The sequence below is a fragment of the Sebastes umbrosus genome, chromosome 4, assembly GCF_015220745.1.
Source record: "Sebastes umbrosus isolate fSebUmb1 chromosome 4, fSebUmb1.pri, whole genome shotgun sequence".
Classification (NCBI taxonomy): domain Eukaryota; kingdom Metazoa; phylum Chordata; class Actinopteri; order Perciformes; family Sebastidae; genus Sebastes; species Sebastes umbrosus.
Window position 1 is genome coordinate 25,351,978 of NC_051272.1, and position 19,264 is coordinate 25,371,241.

A 19,264-nucleotide genomic window follows, 5' to 3' on the forward strand; every position below is an offset into this window, starting at 1 on the left:
GGGGCGCTGACCAATCGGCGGTATTTGACGAGTTGAGAGTGAGAACGGGTTGACAGTTGAAAGCGCAGGTCCTCTGTTTACGGCAGTTTCATGCGCCATCGCCACGGAAATCAGCTGAGCATCCCTCCTATACTGAGGGTGTACTATTTTTAGTGGAAGCACGGCATAGAGAAAAGGACCTGGTGCCAAAAGTGAGTCGAGTCAAGCCGAGCCGAGCCGTACCCTGCAGTGGAAATACAGCTTTAGTGTTTGGCGTGAACATTGGGAACGGGCCTATCTGCTCTCTAAGCTCAACTCCCCTACACTTCCTCTTCCTCATCTCCTGCTCCTTGCCCCATCCCTCATTATCTCCCTGTCTTCTACTGACTCCCTCCTCTGTCTCTTCCTCCTCATCCTTACTACTCCCTCACACCTCCCTTCCCATCTCCCACTCCCCCTCATTGACAGAGTGAGTACAAAGAGTCACACAGAGAGAGAGAGAAACACCACCACAGTCAGAGCTGACCAAGGCCACAAATACTCCATGATATCAGCCTTCTCTTAAAACCTTTTCAGTGCATATGAAAGAGAAAACACAAATGTCTGTGGACCAAAAGACTCTCCTGTCACTCATTTAAATATAATCAGCAAGCCCAACAACACTCTGATATCTGATTTTATGAGCCTCACTTGCCACCGCAGACACACACATACACACTCACTACTTCTTCACAATGCAGCAGCATCCCCCGTTCACACATAGACATTCCTTCTTGCTACCACCCCTTTGTGAACGCGTAGACATACACACACTCACACAAACACATTCATCTGTTAACTATGATGAATGCCTGTTGGCTCAGGGTAGAAAGGCATTTGTGAGCCGACGCAGATGCTGACCAGCCTGCAGCTATGCAGGTCACAATGACATATGTACAGTGCATACTACTGAATGTTTTTAACTCTGTGTGAACGGGGGATGCTGATACTACAGTGATCATCACTAACTGGTTTCTATGTATTTCTGCTTTAATTTATTTAATCCAATATTGATTTTTCTTTACTTTAGGAATGGTGGTGCTGGGCTGTGGTTTTTGTCAATAATGTAGACTGTATATAAAAAGTGGACAAAGTCACCGTGACGTTGGTTTTGAAGCCTCGACTTTGGTATTTTGGCAAGCATATTTTTCCACTCCCATGTTGATAAAAGTATTAAAAACTTGTCAAATCACCCTTTAAGGTACATTGAGATTAATCACAAACTATGGACAATCATGCAATTAATCTCAATTAAATATTTTAATCGATTGACCGCCTTAATTACAATATAATCAAAAATAATTCACTCAAGAACTCACCTCACACTGCCCAGCACATATTTGTCAATTTCATCCACTTCCATGAGCTTGTATTCACTTTATATGCAGTTGCTTCTGCTCTGAGAATTGCTTTGTGTTAAGTCTTAACACAATTTTACCTTTGAACTCTGGGATCGTGAGAAGGGCTTTGGTCTTATAGGTTAGACCAGGTTAGGTATATATGTATAGGTATTCTATGGCCTTATTCATTTTTGTATATAGATTTATAACTAATAAAACAAATTCCTGTTATTCATCCTTACTGAAGTCTACCATTCTCTTTATTCAGTTTTTCAAAAAGACAAGTTATGCTTTAAGTTCTTCGTTGTTTATTTTTGTCTCTTTTTTGCCACGGGTGTTTAGTTGTCCACAAAGCTAGGTCATACATTCAACAAAAACATGATTCTGATATGTGCTGAATGATCTCAAGCACCAGACTAATAAATACTGCTGATCCAAAACAATAAGCCTGTATAAACTCACTTGTCTACCTACTCTTCAAGTGTCTTATTAAACATCACTGACTGCTGCTGTTGAGAGAGAGAGTGATGTTCCTACCTCTTTATGGTGGAGGCCAGTGTATTGACAGGGTTCCATGCCACACACTCCAACTGAGGGGTCATTTGATATAAATTTTCTCCGCTGTGGAGGGACAAACGTAGAAGAAAAGCTCATGAGCTGTGCAGTCGTGTATCCATTTGTGGCTGTGTTGCCTTTTGTTGTCCTCAATAAGAGCACTCTAATGAAAAATGGCAACACACACACACACACAGGCACACACACACACACACACACCCACACACACACACACACACACACACACACACACACACGCACACACGCACACACACACACACACACACACACACACACACACCCACACACACACACACACACACACACACACACACACGCACACACGCACACACACACACACACACACACACACACCAACGTATACTCATACAACGGTTCGTATGACATTTTACGAAGAAGTTATTCCTCCTTTCTCATTTGTTTTCCTACGAATGCCCAGCAACACGTCAATTTCCGCTCGTTACATGCATAGTCTTTTCAAAATAAACTTCCATCTTCACAGGAAATATCTTCCTTATGTTTAGAGGAAAAAAACACTTAGTTAGGTTTATGAAAAGATTGACTTGGTTAAGTTTAGGCAACACAAATACTTAGTTAGGTTTAGGAAAAGATCGACTTGGTTAAGTTTAGGCAAAACAATTACTTAGTTAGGTTTAGGAAAAGATCGACTTGATTAAGTTTAGGCAACAGAATTACTTACGTTGAGGCAACAAAACTACTTAGTTAGGTTGGACAACAAAACTACTTAGTTAGGTTGAGGCAACAAAATTAGTACTATTTAGTTAGGCTTAGGAAAGGTTTGTGGTTTGGCTTAATATAACTCAAAGTGGAAGTGACGTTACTTCTGGTTTCTGGGCGAAAATCCAGACGATTACGTTAATTACATACAAATTGATTTCTTGGGATATACACAAATTACAGTCCATTATTATTCATAGGTATAGCTACGAACAGTGTTTAAGACCAGCATTCACACACACACGCATGCACGCACGCACACACACACACACACACACAGTTACCTGTGGAGCTGAGGTTAAAAAATGTGCCTCAGACAGACATCAAGAAAGCCAAATTCTCCCATAACAGCCACTTTTCGTTTAACACAGCAGACCCCACAATCATTATTCAGACCTGCCTGCCATGTGATTAAATACACTGCCACAAACACACACACACGCACACACGCACACGCACACGCACACGCACACGCACACACACACACACACTGGATTTATATCTCTCACCCCCTAACGCCACAGCCCCTCTATCACACCACCTGCCGGCTCGCAGCAGTCTGGACGGGGTAGATGTGGTGCCTGGTACCCTGATCATTATGCAGCTATTATTTTACAGTACAGCAGGGGCACGCAGCCAGCAGAGCACACATGGTATTTCTCCTGACGTATTGTTGGAATGGAGGCTGAGCACAAGATTTAAAGTAATGATCCGTGACATTTTCAAATAAATAAGTGTGCTTTTCTTCTATACTGCTGACTGACGGAACTCATCACTGATTCATCCTACATCCATAAAAGCTCTTAAAGTTTCTTCCCTAAACACCCGAAGTGTGTTACAGTAGGTCTCTCCTGGGAAACCCCTCTGGTTCACAAAAAGCCTGCAGCAGAACTGTAACTATAAAGTGAGGAATCTCTGTCTGTCTTTCACATAGCTTGAGATGAAATCATCCGATCAACTTCACACTTGGCGGGTGTATTGCTCAGGACCCAAGGGAGTGCAGTGTTGAATGTGGTGCAATTTGGCCAGATGTTGGCGCTATAACAATTAACTTACAACCTTTTCACGTCTCAGAAACAAAATTATTTGTTTTGTGGGTCCAGACAAATCTATCCATAAGCCACGCCCATTTGTGTCTAGATCGATTTTCCACCATTTTGAATTGTGTCCAAATCAGATGTTTTGCTACTCCTCCTACAAATTTTGAGCAATCATCACAAAATTTGGTACATAAAATCTCTTGATCAAGCTGGAAATAGTTACTTTTTTGGATTATTGATGTCCCATACAGTTTTGCTATAGCTGGCCCTGAAAGTTAGCTCAAATGCTGTGGGCAGGGCTAATATTACAAAAATGTTATATCTCCTGAACGCTTTGTGCTATAGCGACCACATTTGGTGGACATGTATAGATATGATCTGAGTGAACATGGCAAATTTGGTGCCATTTGGCCAAGCAATCGGCCCGTTTCAGACGGGCACGTGCTCCGTAGGGGCACTGACTGCACTAGTAACAATTAATTTGTAAAAAAAACAAAAAGAAAAACAGAAGAAGAAACTGGAACCATAGAAACTTTTACCATAAAGAATGATAGTTGCCATGGATGAACAGAAAGAGTGCAACTATGGATATTATTAACAGAAATGCCAAGGAAAAACATTTCATGCCCCCGGATATGCAGCAAGTGAGAGGTGCAGTAAAGGAACACCACTTTAAAAGGTTCATTCACCAAATAAAAAAAACAAAGCAAAACAAACAAATGACCTCAACTTTTGGGTAGGGGTGTCGCGATATACCAGTATTGACGAGACATAACCGTGATATTTAAAAAATTAAATATTGACATCCTGTTAATAATACATGCATTATAATATCATGTCATCAAAGTCATTAGGATTCATCGCCTGGGAACCATGAGTTGTTGTAGGGTGGTAGCCTGTGTGTGTGAGTGTGTGTGTGTGTGTGTGTGCGCGTGTGTGTGCGTGTGTGTGTGTGTGTGTGTGTGTGTGTGTGAGTGTGTGTGTGTGTGTGGATTAATAAGCCCAGCATGTTTTCAGTTCATGTTGTTCCAGCGGGCCAAGCTGACAGCCTGCAGAGTAAATACAGTCCTGCTGGTACCAGGCTGCAAGATTAGACAACTGACTCAACTCATATGAGTCTTCCCAGCCATATGTGTGTGTGTGTGTGTGTGTGTGTGTGTGTGTGTGTGTGTGTGTGTGTGTGTGTGTGCGTGTGTGTGTGCTGAGCATATATCAGTTATGTTTATGACAAAGAAGACCCTCAGACTTTGGCATGTTTCTGAAAGGCATGTACAGGTAGCACTAGCCTACACTGTAGTGGCAGATTTGGAGATTTTTTTAATATATTTGCAGTTTCTCCCAGTCAAGTTGTGAGTGGTTTGCATTATGGCCAATACGTGTACATTACGTAACAAGCTTGTTTATATATTTCTTAAAACTGTGCTTTTGGTTCTGGGGTGTGGGAGGAGTAGGGAGGATAGACAGGGATGAAAGGTTAAGGCAGGGTGTGGCTGGAGGTGAGATGAACCGTTTTGGAGGAGTATGACGACATTTTTGGACGCTGTCATGATTTAGGCATCTGTGTGTGTGTGTGTAAATATTTGGTGCATATTTGTTATCTTAGTAAGAGTTTTTCTGTTAATACCTCACAGATGGAATACAAATCAATATTGAATCAGATGAAAATACTTCCATTTGAAAAGCCTCAGAGGTAGTCTGCATTCTTTTGGGTGATGATGCTCTGATAAAGTAGAGTAAAAAATGTGATCTTTTTCTGTTTATTTTTTTCTCAAAATACCTAATAGGCTTTTCCTGGACATTTTGTTACAGTACGAAAAGCACAGGCGTAAATAATGAAGTGAAAGATGGAGAAATTCCATTTAGCAGCTGCCATCTCTGAGCCGAGCGAGAGACTCACAGCTGTCGATCATGACGTGTCACCCCCTTTTTATAGCATCAAATAACTAATTAAAACCAAACTGATCAGAAAAATGAACACTTGAACATACACGTGATAAGAACTACCTAAATGACAAAAAAACATCTCTGGAAAAAATTTATTTGACGTGTACTTTGACTTTTTAGTTTGTCCCATCCGCTAACATGGAGGAGGCGGGCTTTATGACCTATACTGCAACCAGCCACCAGGGGGGCGATCAAGATGTTTTGGCTTCACTTTTGAGGAGCTGTAATGTCGTCTGTCTTTATATACAGTCTACAGTATGGTCGCGGCCCTTGGCGTTCGATATCGCTGCACAAGGCACCCTTTAGCACCAGTATGAGGGCTTTCCATTAACTATGATGTGAACCCACCCGCGGCAACAGTAAACACTCAGAGAAAGGTATGGTGATGTTGATTAAAGAGCAAAAAGACAGACTAAGGGCGGGCAGGAGGGGAGGTGGACGAGTACAACAAACACAGGGCTTTCATCCGGGAGACCGCTGTTCGTGTCCCGTGTGTTAAGTTTCACTTTCATGTTACAGTCAGCTGTTCATCTGTGTCCTGTGTTCACAACGTTCAGTTTCATTTTCACTTCACAAACGTTGCCATTTTAAGCCCAACCATGTCGTTTTTCCTAAACCTAACTAAGTGGTTTTGTTGCCTAATCCTAAAGTGACGCAATGGGTAAGTATAGCGGCGCCGAAGGGTGTGACATAGTTGCCGTGTGTGACGGGTGGGACAGAGCGACCCATCAGTGGAATCAAGGTAGGTCATAGCTGTGGTTTCTCAGTAGACAGCAGTGTGTTGAGTGGAAACATTCCTGTATAGCATTCCAGGCATTCATCTACTGCAGCAAATCACAGACTGTTTTGGAAGAATGGCTTAATGTGACTGAACTGCAGGCTTTTACTCTATTTTATCTAATTATGTATCTAAAACATAATTAAAAAAACACTGTCATAGCTTGACAAACTCGATTGTTTATCAGACTAGAAATGTTTTGAGATTTGATTTTGAGAGCTGTATCAATATCAATTTATTAACATCATAAAAGATTTAGTGACGCACTATACTGTAGGTCTCCCTGCAGATTATCTGGCCTACAGTGTTATTAATTGTATGGGTTAGAGCAGGGATTTTCAAACTTTTTTGGGGCCAGGGACCCCTTACAGGGGAGAAAAGGACCCCTTCAATATCATGACAGCAATTAAACATATGGCAAACAAAGAGTGGGAAAAAGAGAGTGGACTTAGAGATTCGCCACCAAGTTGGGCGTAAGTGTGATATAGGAGCACATCATGTTGAAATTTAAAAATTCAATTAAATGTCCAAATTTTTTAAATTTAGTTAACAAAAAATGTAAAGTTACAAGCTAAAAATTAAATACAAAAATGACATGAAACTTTTAACTTCTTTAAGTTTATAACAAGAACAATGTAAAGTTACAAGCTAAAAATGGATGCAAAAATTAAAGGAAATGCATGCGATCCAAAATAAATGGCATATATATGAAGCGATTAAGTGGCCGCCTCTCTCTCTCATATTGTGGTAGGTAGGTAAGGTCGCTTGTTTGGGGCTTTTTAGGGGGGGGAGTTGCTTCTTTTGGGCTTGTTTCTATGGACCTGTTTGCTTGTTTCTCTCGCGAGATCTGGCAACATTGATATAGCCTACATTTCAAGTAAAAACTTTCAGTAAGACTAATGGACACAATATGCTGGTTTTATTGGCACAAATGGTCCCGATCTGTAGATATGCACGTTTTAATGATAGAGCACAATTTTATAATTTATAGCAAATTATTTTGTGGACCCCCTGACAGAGTGCCTGGGGGTCCCCGGACCCCACTTTGAGAATCACTCGGTTAGAGAATACAGCACTACAAAACTACAGTAGGGTAATGTTGAGTTAAACTTGGTTAAAATGTTGCTGAAAATAAAGAAAGTGCTGCTGATCTTAAAGCAAAAATATCGATATGAAAAAAACAACAGTAATAAACTCAAAACCTTTAAAAGGCACATTTTTCCTGGCCCATCAGTACACATCACGTCAAAGAAAAGACCAGTGTTGAATGAAAAGAGTCAAATAATGATGATTGGTCTGCATACTTCTGTCACTGGCAAGCAGAATAACTTGATTTATGATATTTTTTGAATATTTTCCGATCCATAAATCAACCCACTTTCCTTCAGAACTTCCTGACACTGTTAGTTTACTTCCTTCAGTGGCACTGTGACTTTCGTAGGTATCCGTGAACTAGAAAGCTATACTCATCTACATATAAACAACATCTAAAATTGGAAATTTGGGATCCACACTTCTCATGGCAGAGTTAGCATAAAACCAAGTGAAACAAAGAGAATAAAAATCAGAGAGGAAGTGGTTATGGCAGACAGACCTGTCCTGAAGGTGAACATCCTGTTTAACACTGCATCCTGCTACCTTTCACTGAATGACTGTTGGCTGACACGGAAACAATCAACAATGGTTTCTGAAACACTTCCAGATTTATCTGTTGCTGTTTGTTTATTATAAAAATAGATTTGGAAGAGAGCATGTGTGCCATGCATGTACAAGGAGTGTGTGTACGTGTGTGTTACCTGTTGTAAGGGTTCCTCAGCAGCAGAGCCTGGCTGCCTGTACAGCTGTCTGAAGGTGTGTGGCATCCATAGACAGGAGGAGGTACGGGATACTGCTGCTCAGCTGTAGTGCATGGACACACACACACACAGACATATTATATAATGTGTACAAATTAGGGCTGTCAACCGATTCAAATAGTTATTCACGATTAATCACGTGATTGTCTATAGTTCATCGCAAATTAATTAAGTGTTCAAAATGTACCTTAAATAGAGATTTCAAGTATTTAATATTCTTAACAACATGGGAGAGGACAAATATGCTGCTTTATGTAAATGTATGTATATATTTATTATTGGAAATCAATTAACAACACAAAACAATGATAAATATTGTCCAGAAACCCTCACAGGTACTGCATTTAGCATAAAACAATATGCTCAAATCATAACATGGCAAACTGCAGCCCAACAGGCAACAACAGCTGTCAGTGTGTCAGTGTGCTGACTTGACTATGACTTGACCCAAACTGCATGTGATTATCATAAAGTGGGCATGTCTGTAAAGGGGAGACTCGTGGGTACCCATAGAACCCATTTTCATTCACATATCTTGAGGTCAGAGGTCAAGGCACCCCTTTGAAAATGGCCATGCCAGTTTTTCTTTGCTAAAATTTAGCTTTAAGTTTGGAGAGTTATTTAGCCTCCTTCACGAGCTAGTATGACATGGTTGGTATCAATGGATTCCTTAGGTTTTCTAGTTTCATATGATGCCATCACCTTCACTCAGCTCATCTTTAAAACTGAACCCGCTACAACCTAAAAGTCACAAGTTGCATCAACGTAATAAAGAAATTAGTGGCATTAAAATGAATTTGCGTTAACATGTTATTATGGCATTAACTTTGACAGCCCTACAAATGCATTTGTTCCCCTGTATGCACCCATAAAGGCTGACAATGACTCATCCATGACTCACTCAGAGGAGATGTTGTGTTTAAACTTCCTCCATATCTCATCTCCTTTTAAACTCTGCCCTCCCTTGCCCTCTCCTGTTTTCCCCCAATTTTTAGACAGTTTCTTCTACGAATAAAGACCCTCTCCGCTTCATGTTTCTCTCTCTGAGCTTCCCCGGCAGTGTAGTGAATGGCTCCCTCGACATTTCTCTACATTCCAAAATCCCTCCCAGCTCCGATTCTCCCAGTTATTTTTGCCGTAAAACAAATCTGCAGAAATTTACAGCGGCAGCCTCATTAAACAAACACATTTAAATATTTACCAATAACATGTGCAGAGGAGGGATTAAAGGGAGAGGTGGGCGGATGAAAGGGGGGATGAGAGGAGGAGACGAGGGAGTTGGCGAGTCAGGATGTGGCTGATTTATACCTCCGACAGGCGAGGTCACCGCGGAGATGTCAGAATAAGGGACAAGACACTCCCTAGGTGAGGGCCATGGAGCTGCCATGCAGACGCAGCTGTGCACTCACACAGTGGCTTTAAATACACATTGACGTCTCCTTTTGCTATTATTGAAAGAGACTCTGGTGTATTGTGGGATTGTTGTTTTTATTAAGAAAAATTACTACTGAAGGATAAGAATAAATACTCAGTCTCAGACTTTGGTTAAAAGTATGTGTTACATTTAAACCCACTTTAATTTAACGTTTGGTTTGGGGGGAGGACTGCCCTACTAAAGCAAAACGCAGCAACTCCATATTTGGTTCAAATTGACCTGAATATGACTTTCTGACATCCGTTTTATTATTTCAAAAATGATTATGCCACAGAAATGTGTACATTCTGTGAAAATTGCAGTAACTACAGACAGTATAAAACACACACGCTAGAATCCATCGTCGTGCAGCTAAAGAAAGAGAGCTACATCAAGCGTAAGCTAGCTGGTGAGAAAACCACAAGCTAAAAGCATATGATTACTCTAATATTACTTTTTCAACATCATGTGCAATATTAATCTCAATACAATGTGCAATATTAACTTTCAATATCATGTGCAATATTAAACTCAATATCATGTGCAATATTACTCTCAATATCATGTGCAACATTAACTTTCAATATCATGTGCAATATTAAACTCAATATCATGTGCAATATTACTCTCAATATCATGTGCAACATTAACTTTCAATATCATGTGCAATATTAAACTCAATATCATGTGCAATATTACTCTCAATATCATGTGCAACATTAACTTTCAATATCATGTGCAATATTAAACTCAATATCATGTGCAACATTACTCTCAATATCATGTGCAATATTAAACTCAATATCATATGCAATATTAAACTCAATATCATGTGCAATATTACTCTCAATATCATGTGCAATATTAAACTCAATATCATGTGCAATATTAAACTCAATATCATGTGCAATATTACTCTCAATATCATGTGCAACATTACTCTCAATATCATGTGCAATATTAAACTCAATATCATGTGCAATATTACTCTCAATATCATGTGCAACATTAACTTTCAAAATCATGTGCAATATTACTCTCAATATCATGTGCAATATTAAACTCAATATCATGTGCAATATTACTCTCAATATCATGTGCAACATTAACTTTCAATATCATGTGCAATATTAAACTCAATATCATGTGCAATATTACTCTCAATATCATGTGCAACATTAACTTTCAATATCATGTGCAATATTAAACTCAATATCATGTGCAATATTAAACTCAATATCATGTGCAATATTACTCTCAATATCATGTGCAACATTACTCTCGATATCATGTGCAATATTAAACTCAATATCATGTGCAATATTAAACTCAATATCATGTGCAATATTACTCTCAATATCATGTGCAATATTAAACTCAATATCATGTGCAACATTACTCTCAATATCATGTGCAATATTAAACTCAGTATCATGTGCAACATTACTCTCAATATCATGTGCAATATTAAACTCAGTATCATGTGCAATATTACTCTCAATATCATGTTCAACATTACTCTCAATATCATGTGCAATATTACTCTCAATATCATGTGCAACATTAACTTTCAATATCATGTGCAATATTAAACTCAATATCATGTGCAATATTACTCTCAATATCATGTGCAACATTAACTTTCAATATCATGTGCAATATTAAACTCAATATCATGTGCAACATTACTCTCAATATCATGTGCAATATTAAACTCAATATCATGTGCAATATTAAATTCAATATCATGTGCAGTATTACTCTCAATATCATGTGCAATATTAAACTCAATATCATGTGCAACATTACTCTCAATATCATGTGCAATATTAAACTCAGTATCATGTGCAACATTACTCTCAATATCATGTGCAACATTACTCTCAATATCATGTGCAATATTAAACTCAATATCATGTGCAACATTACTCTCAATATCATGTGCAATATTAAACTCAATATCATGTGCAACATTACTCTCAATATCATGTGCAATATTAAACTCAATATCATGTGCAATATTAAACTCAGTATCATGTGCAATATTACTTTTTCAACATCAAGTGCATTATTATTATTATTATTATTATTATTATTATGTTTTTGAGAATTTTTCTTCAGGATTAATAAAGTTCTATCTTATCTTGTCTTATAGTTATTTCCTTTGTAGGGCAGAGAAGCAAAACGTTGTGCCTGAAAAAGAAATCCTCTTAAATGAAATTGACAACAAGGTCGGCGCTCAAACACATCAACACACTTACCCATAGTGCTTTGCTGAGTTAAAACGTCTTCATGTTTGAAGGAATGGTTGGAGAACTGCGAGCTGTGGTGTGTCGGAGTGTGACCGTAATTACCGGCTCCATCGAATGCAACCGCACTGTAACCTGCGACACAGGAATAAAAAGCAGAGTCACGGCATATTCAAGTGTGTAGGAAGGTCACTTTTAAATAAAGTCCATCAGACATCACAGATTACCTTCTTAACACTGGAACCAACATTTTCTAATTAGATCCTCAGCTGCAATAACATGATGCTGTATTATCACTGAAAACAACAACCATTAGAAATAGCTCAACATGGATAAAATGACATTGGTGTCAATAATCTTTTAAAAACTGTAATACCTGTATTTGTAATTAATATAATTACTTGCTTTAAATCTGCTTTCCTGCAAATGAGATGTTTAATAAATAGTCAAGTTACTACAAGTGTATTTTACAGTAAAGTAAGTGCTGCTAAAGAGAGCAGAATGTGAGATTTAGATCGGATCAAAGAGTCGTAATAAAGTTTGGTGCTTCTCCACAGAAACTCTGAGGAATTTGATCCAATTTAGACCTCAAACAGTTCCTTTATTCCTCATCGCCGACATTTTGGAGCCATTTTGAAAGATTCATTAACTCAAAATATCAAAACTCTGAATAATCAAATCAAATAAGGATCTAATTTACCTGAAAGCCTTTACAAATGTTTCATTTTCCCCCATTCATTTTATGTTTATTTCTAATGGTATCTAATTTTGCAACGGAAATATTAAATCTATGTAGTCTTTGCCGCTGGTGTAATGTAACTTCAGAGCAACTTTGTACATTTACACTTATTATATTTATTGAGAGTATATTTTGCTGTGAAAGTGTAAAAGCTGCAGATACTCCAGACAGATGGCAGGACTGAGATCAGTCTCTACTTAGATGGAAAAGATTATTTCTTTAATTTGGTTTTATCAAACAACATGATACCAAGGCTCGTAAATATGAACCCGAACACACACACGCACACGCACGCGCGCGCAACACACACACACACACACACACACACACACACACACACACACGCACAATGTTGTTCGGAGGAGACTCGATCTGTGCCTGACATCCCCGACAAGACCTGACTCATGACTCAGACTGACCTAAAGGGCACAACACACTCCCATAAATCACCCACCCGCACGGACACACACAGACACAGACACACAGACACACACACATACACACACACACACACACACACTATCATGCACTCTCACATACATGCTTCATTAATTAAAATGCAGCACTTTCACTCACTTTCCTCAGTGGATCACTGGGTGAGAGGATAGAGGGAGGGAGAAGAGGGGAAAAAAACTCATTAAACATCTCCATTTATCTTCCACTCACCCCTGTCTGACTCTCTCTCTCTCTCTCTCTCTCTCTCTCTCTCTCTCTCTCTCTCTATGTGTGTAAGTTGGGTGATACTTTTGTTGCCTTGAAGTCCAGCATTGAGGTGACAAGCGATGAGGTCAATTTGTATTCAACTGGAAAACCCAGAGTCTGGAAATACCCCAAGACTTTTTTTTTCACAAACTGAAATTCACTATTGTTTGAATACTTGGAGATTTCAATTTAAAACATGCACATATTCGTTTTATTTTCATCCTGACATAGTAACATAGTATTTATGTTGCTATTAGAAAATATTAGGGCTGTCAATCGATTAAAATAGTTAATCTTAATAAGTTAATCATTATTAATCACAAATTAATCACACATTTTTTTTATCTGTTCCAAATGTACCTTAAATGGAGATTTGTCAAGTATTTAATACGCTTATCAGCATGGAAGTGTAAAGGGGAGACTCGTGGGTACCCATAGAACCCATTTTCATTCACATATCTTGAGGTCAGAGGTCAAGGGACCCCTTTGAAAATGGCCATGACAGTTTTTCCTCGCCAAAATTTAGCGTAAGTTTGGAGCGTTATTTAGCCTCCTTCATGACAAGCTAGTATGACATGATTGATACCAATGGATTCATTAGGTTGTCTAGTTTCATATGATGCCAGTATCTTCACTTTACAACGTAAAAATCGCAAGCTGTGTTAATACATTAAAGAAATTAGTGGATTTAAAACAAAGTTGCGTTATTATCACATTAACTTTGACAACCCTAGAAAATACTTTTAGTACACTTTAGCTGTCGTTCACATGCAGCGTCAAAAACTAGACTATTAGGTTTTTAGGTCCATTTCATGCATTATATTTAAATAAGAGCAGTACTGATGCCAGCAGCTTATCATATCTTGCTACTGTAACAGTTTACTGATAAAACATGCAGCCCTGTGAAAGCTATTTAACTCATAAAACTAATGATTTTTGCTCCAATAAATGAATAAAAAATGTTGTAATTGCACCCACAGGCCTCTCTTAGCAAGCTTACAGTGAAATGTGTAAATGTTTGATAAATATTAAGGTCTGCTCTGATATAAAAATGAAAGCCGTCCTGGAGGGAGTTTAAAGTGATAGTCTCCGTGACCCTGCTCTGCTATCAGCTCTGCTGGGTGACCCGAGTCCTGCTGTGAGTTTGTTTGTCTGTGCTCGTCCAGCCACAGCGGGGAGCAGATAAAACAGGTTAGAGGTCGGTTCGGCTCTTTGATTATAATGTTATTCCTAAATTATCTGCTTGATAAGCATGTTATTACTAATTAATCTGTTGGGAAACCACTAACACATTCATTATCCTGCATGGAAAAGACCTGGGATTAGCAGCGGGTTTAACGTATCATGTGTTATATGAATCCCATTATTAACACATTTCTCCACCATGTTTCCCTTGACTCTGCATCACATATTCTTTAACAAAGTATAAATGTGTATGATGTGATCTTGCAGACACTAATAATTAATTAAATAAAGCAGAGACGAATTCACTCACATCTAAACCCAATTATCTCAATTTCATTCAACAGAAAAGAATAGAAATACATTTTCTATAAGAGTCTCATTTTCACTCCAACACAAAGTTTGTGTCTCAAAGAATTCCATCTGTTCAGTTGGAGATAACAGATAAAACAAACATTTAGTTTCATTTCACAATCATTTTTTTCAGCATGTATTTTTTAAAATATGGATCAAGAGTTATTTAGACTAAATTACTACTGTGGCTTACAAATGTGTAACACTCTGAAGTGTGAGGAATACCAGACTGTAATAGCCAAAATGACAAATTAGGATTCACAGCGATGCCTCAACAGCTGTAGCGTTTTTCCTTTAACAGGACAGAAAAAATGATGATCTTTATCTTATGTGTCATACATCCCCTCAGTCATGCATTTTACTTACCTATATGTTTGAAGTAGTTTTTTTTTATCACTCATATTGTAGTAAAAATAATTAAAGGAGAAAAACCTATTTTGAGTTCCGTAAGCAGACACATTTTAGATACAGATGTTGCCGTGGTTTGTTAGTGTTAAAAGCCTTAGTACTCAAAAAACATAAAAAAATAAAACAATCTGACTTGCTGCTCATTTAGAATAACGTTTTCCCCTCCATCACTCAATAGTTGTTATATATAAAAGTCCTGAGTCTGGAATTATTGGGATCTATGTGGGTGTGCACCTCTGGGATACTGAGCATCAAATATTCCAAATCTACATTGACAAAACTCTAGTTTGACTATTTAATCCTAAAACATTAATTTCAAAAGCAAATAACCTACATGAATGAAAACCATGAAAGAATAACAAAATAAAAGTTATAAACCTCATGAAGCATCACAGTGACTCTGAATCAAAGTGAGTCAGTTTAGGGTAGGAATGCACCGATCCAAGTTTTTCATTCCTGATAGCTATACCTGGGCTTTGGGCATCGGCCGATACCGAGTACCGATCTGATACCAGTGTTTAATTAATAGGCTGTATGCCTCGCTGTGTGGAAGATACTGGGATCATTCTATTATGTGTAAAGTAACATCAGGCTTGACTTAAACATTGCTTTCTTAACTTTGTAAAACAAAATTTAACAAATACAGATATAAATTGAATTGTTATTTATTATTAAAATAATAAATCCTACACCAGCAACTTGGTAAAAGATATTCAAAATTAAAAGGAAATACAATTCAAATTCAAATTGGTCAAAACTTGAACAGGAATTTTTATATTCCAGTATATCATGTACAGTATATAGTATATAAACGATACAGCTATTTGAGTCAGTATCGGCCCGATATCCAATCCTGTATCGGTATCGGTGCATCCCTCGTTTAGGGTCAAAACAAGTTCATGAATATGATTTATTGCAATTGTTTAGGGGGTCACTTGCACAAACAGCACGACACCTCAAGCACGACAAACATCGGTTCAAACATTAATGGCCTACCTGAATACTGAACTAAAGTGATGTCTTTGTAAGTGATTGGATTTGGATTTACTTGCTTGGATTAAGAAACAAACAAGAACCGTCAGTTTTCTGTGAGTGTCTAAACTGGATTACCTCTCTACAAACTAAGCATGCAATGGTGTTTTACAGGATTTTTTAGAGTCCTCTATGAGGTTTAAATCTCCTTGTTTATCACATACTCAGTGACGCAGTGCCAAATTATGCCAGTTTAAACCACATCAAGTAATGTGTCATATACAGGTGCAATACTGACATATCTATATGTGACTGTGTTCTGGATTATCATGCTTCAGATTTACATCAGGTGGTTGTTGACTGATAGAGTAAGTTAAATTATATCAAGCAGTTACTCGTCCTGCTTCTACGTTTCATTTAATTTTCCTGTTATGGAAAAGTGAACTTTGTTATGAACAGAGAGTGAAGCTTTCAGAAAAGGACGGATGTGTGGAGAAGAACTAAAGGAAGCAAAAACAGTGCAGATGAAACCAATGTTTTCTTATTTGGGATTTGTTCTTATTGGTAAGAACATAATCTACAGTACGCACACACAAGAGGACACTCACGCACCTTTGAGTGAAGACATATTTGTGCTAATTAACTGGTAATTGCGTTTTCTTCAATTCTACAGTTGTATCATATTTTATAAACTCCCATCACAAATCAGACAAGCAACTTCGGTTGATGGTTTTAAAACACAGCTCAAGACTTATTTGTATGATCTTTCTTTTGATTAATTTTGACCTTTTTTAACATCATTGTTTTTACTGTTTTATTGGTCTTATCTATTGGTACATTTTGCTCCTGATGACCTCTGACCTTAACACCTGTGTTATTGTTTCTATTTATTTATGTTATTTTCTTTTGTAAAGCACTTAGAGCTGCACTCTATGTATGAAAGGTGCTGTATACATATATTTATTATTATTATTATTATTATTATGGGATTTAAATTACAGTAATATTTCTTTTCATTTATAATATATTTTAATAATTATTTTCATTTTTTTTTTTTTAAAAGCATTATGGTCTTTTAGAATAAATAAACACTACAGTAACACTTCAATTATGTTAATTGGGAACTATGCTATCCAATAATTAGTGATTGATCATGCTATATATAGGCCTACTGACGCTTCTAAATATGACAGCTCATTTGGCGTTTACTTCCTGCAGCAGTACCTCCACTTCAGAACTATTGAGGCCTTTCTTTTACGTTAGGAGTCCGGTGTGGGGCATTGTTGACTTAATTCTCAATTTCTTTTATGTGCCACACGACCCTGCAGTCTCATGCCCTTATATGGCAGTTGGCAGGGTGTTTACCTGCTAATTAGGATCAACTTGCACTCCCTTTCAATTTATGAGGACAACGGGATTCATCATTATTAGAACAAAGGTACGAACAATTCAACACGTCATGAATCTGATGTAGACTTTTCTAAGGACTTCTCTAAGAACAATTTTAAGAAAAAAATGTAGGAAGGTATTAGTGAATGAGGCCCCTTTAATGCTTCTGGTAACAAAAGTGACTCTAAAATGGGTGATGATACCGACTCACTGACACCCAGACAGAAAACACACACACAGAGCGCCTTGGTAGCCGAACGGTTACAGTGCATGCCAAATAACTGCAACGTCCGGAGTCAGATTCCAGCATTGGGACCTTTGTTGCATTCCTACACTGTCCTCCGTGAAATAAAAAGAAAACACACACACACACACCGGTTGCCCTCCTCCAGCCCTACCTGTCTGGTTGCGGGCTGCCTGCTGTGTGTCCATGCAGTTGGTCAGGTACGGTGGGTTGCTGAACATCCTGCTGGGTGGCTGGTGGTGGTGCGGGGCGGTCACAGATGGCGGTTGACTGGTGGCCGGCGTCGGAGCCCCGAATGCCCCGTACCTGCAGGCCCCGGTCCCGGTGAACTGCCCAGAAAAGTGGACGGTGAAGGCGCTGAGGCCGCAGTGGGGGTCGGCGTCGTGGTGGAGGGTGTCGCTGGCGGCCCCCCAGCTGGGCTCCTGCTTGATGAAGGAGTGTGGCCCCAGGGAGGTGTGGGGGGCGGCCAGGGAGGAGTAAGGCGAGGCGGCGGTGTGGAAGTCCAGGACGGGAGCCCACTGAGGGGCCGTGCTGACGGGCAGGGCCGGGCAGCCGGGACTGGGGCCCGCTGGCAGCGGGGGCAGCAGGGAGTTCAAGTCACGGACGTCTGAACCCATTGTGGTCCAGGGGACAAAACTAGGACAAAGGTAGGCTATTTTTAAATTTGATCTGTCTCCCTGTACCTGTCTGTGTGTCTGGCTGACCCAAACCCAAATCAGCCACCAACCTTTAAATCCTTGAGAGTCTAGAAAGTCTTTCTCTTACTGTAAGAACTGTTTCAAGTCTTCTCTGGTTCAGTTTTTGCCCATCAGTTGTTTACAACACCACGCAGCTGATCTGGAAACTCCTTAAGTCCAACAGAAGTTCATGGCGACACAGCTAAGTCAACTTTTCTCAGCAGCAGAAGCAGCACGAGGAGGAGAAATAAAGGCAGATTAAACGCAATGATCGGCTGTGATCTTCACTGTTTCCCTCCACAGCAGCGGTAAATGATTGTTTAGTTCGGAGAGATGGAGTCCATTCAAGGAGGAGAGGGGCTTCTGCTCAGAGCTTCCTCAGTGAATGGAGAAAGAGGAGTGAGGAGGAGTGAGGAGGAGTAGCCCTCATGCTCTCAGCCTGTGTGTGTGTGTGTGAGGAGGGTAGGAGGTGGAGTCAGAAGGTGATGAAGGACAGGAGCCCTCTGACTTCATTCATTTACTGTATGCACAACAGTACACACATACACATTTACAGGAAAATAAATCCCAATTCTGGCATCAGTGACTAACACAAAAATAAAATTATTTATTATATTTTGGGTAAAATAGTAAAACTCATCATG

General features: G+C 39.0%; 1 protein-coding gene across 4 annotated transcripts in view; it reads right to left on the reverse strand.

Annotated features, from left to right (window-relative positions):
* LOC119487201 (Wilms tumor protein homolog) overlaps window positions 1–19,027 on the reverse strand; it is a 28,214-nt gene extending 9,187 nt beyond the window's left edge. The window contains exons 1-4 of one of the 4 annotated variants that reach the window (XM_037767903.1): window positions 18,098–19,027; window positions 11,966–12,088; window positions 8,231–8,333; window positions 1,896–1,979 (exon numbers count right to left, since the gene is read on the reverse strand). In XM_037767903.1, the coding sequence (XP_037623831.1) occupies window positions 1,896–1,979; window positions 8,231–8,333; window positions 11,966–12,088; window positions 18,098–18,560 (773 nt within the window). In that variant the 5' untranslated portion in view covers window positions 18,561–19,027. The remainder of the gene's footprint in view (window positions 1–1,895; window positions 1,980–8,230; window positions 8,334–11,965; window positions 12,089–18,097) is intronic. The other 3 variants (XM_037767902.1, XM_037767905.1, XM_037767904.1) reach the window with 3 other exon arrangements.
* Window positions 19,028–19,264: the final 237 nt, after the last annotated feature.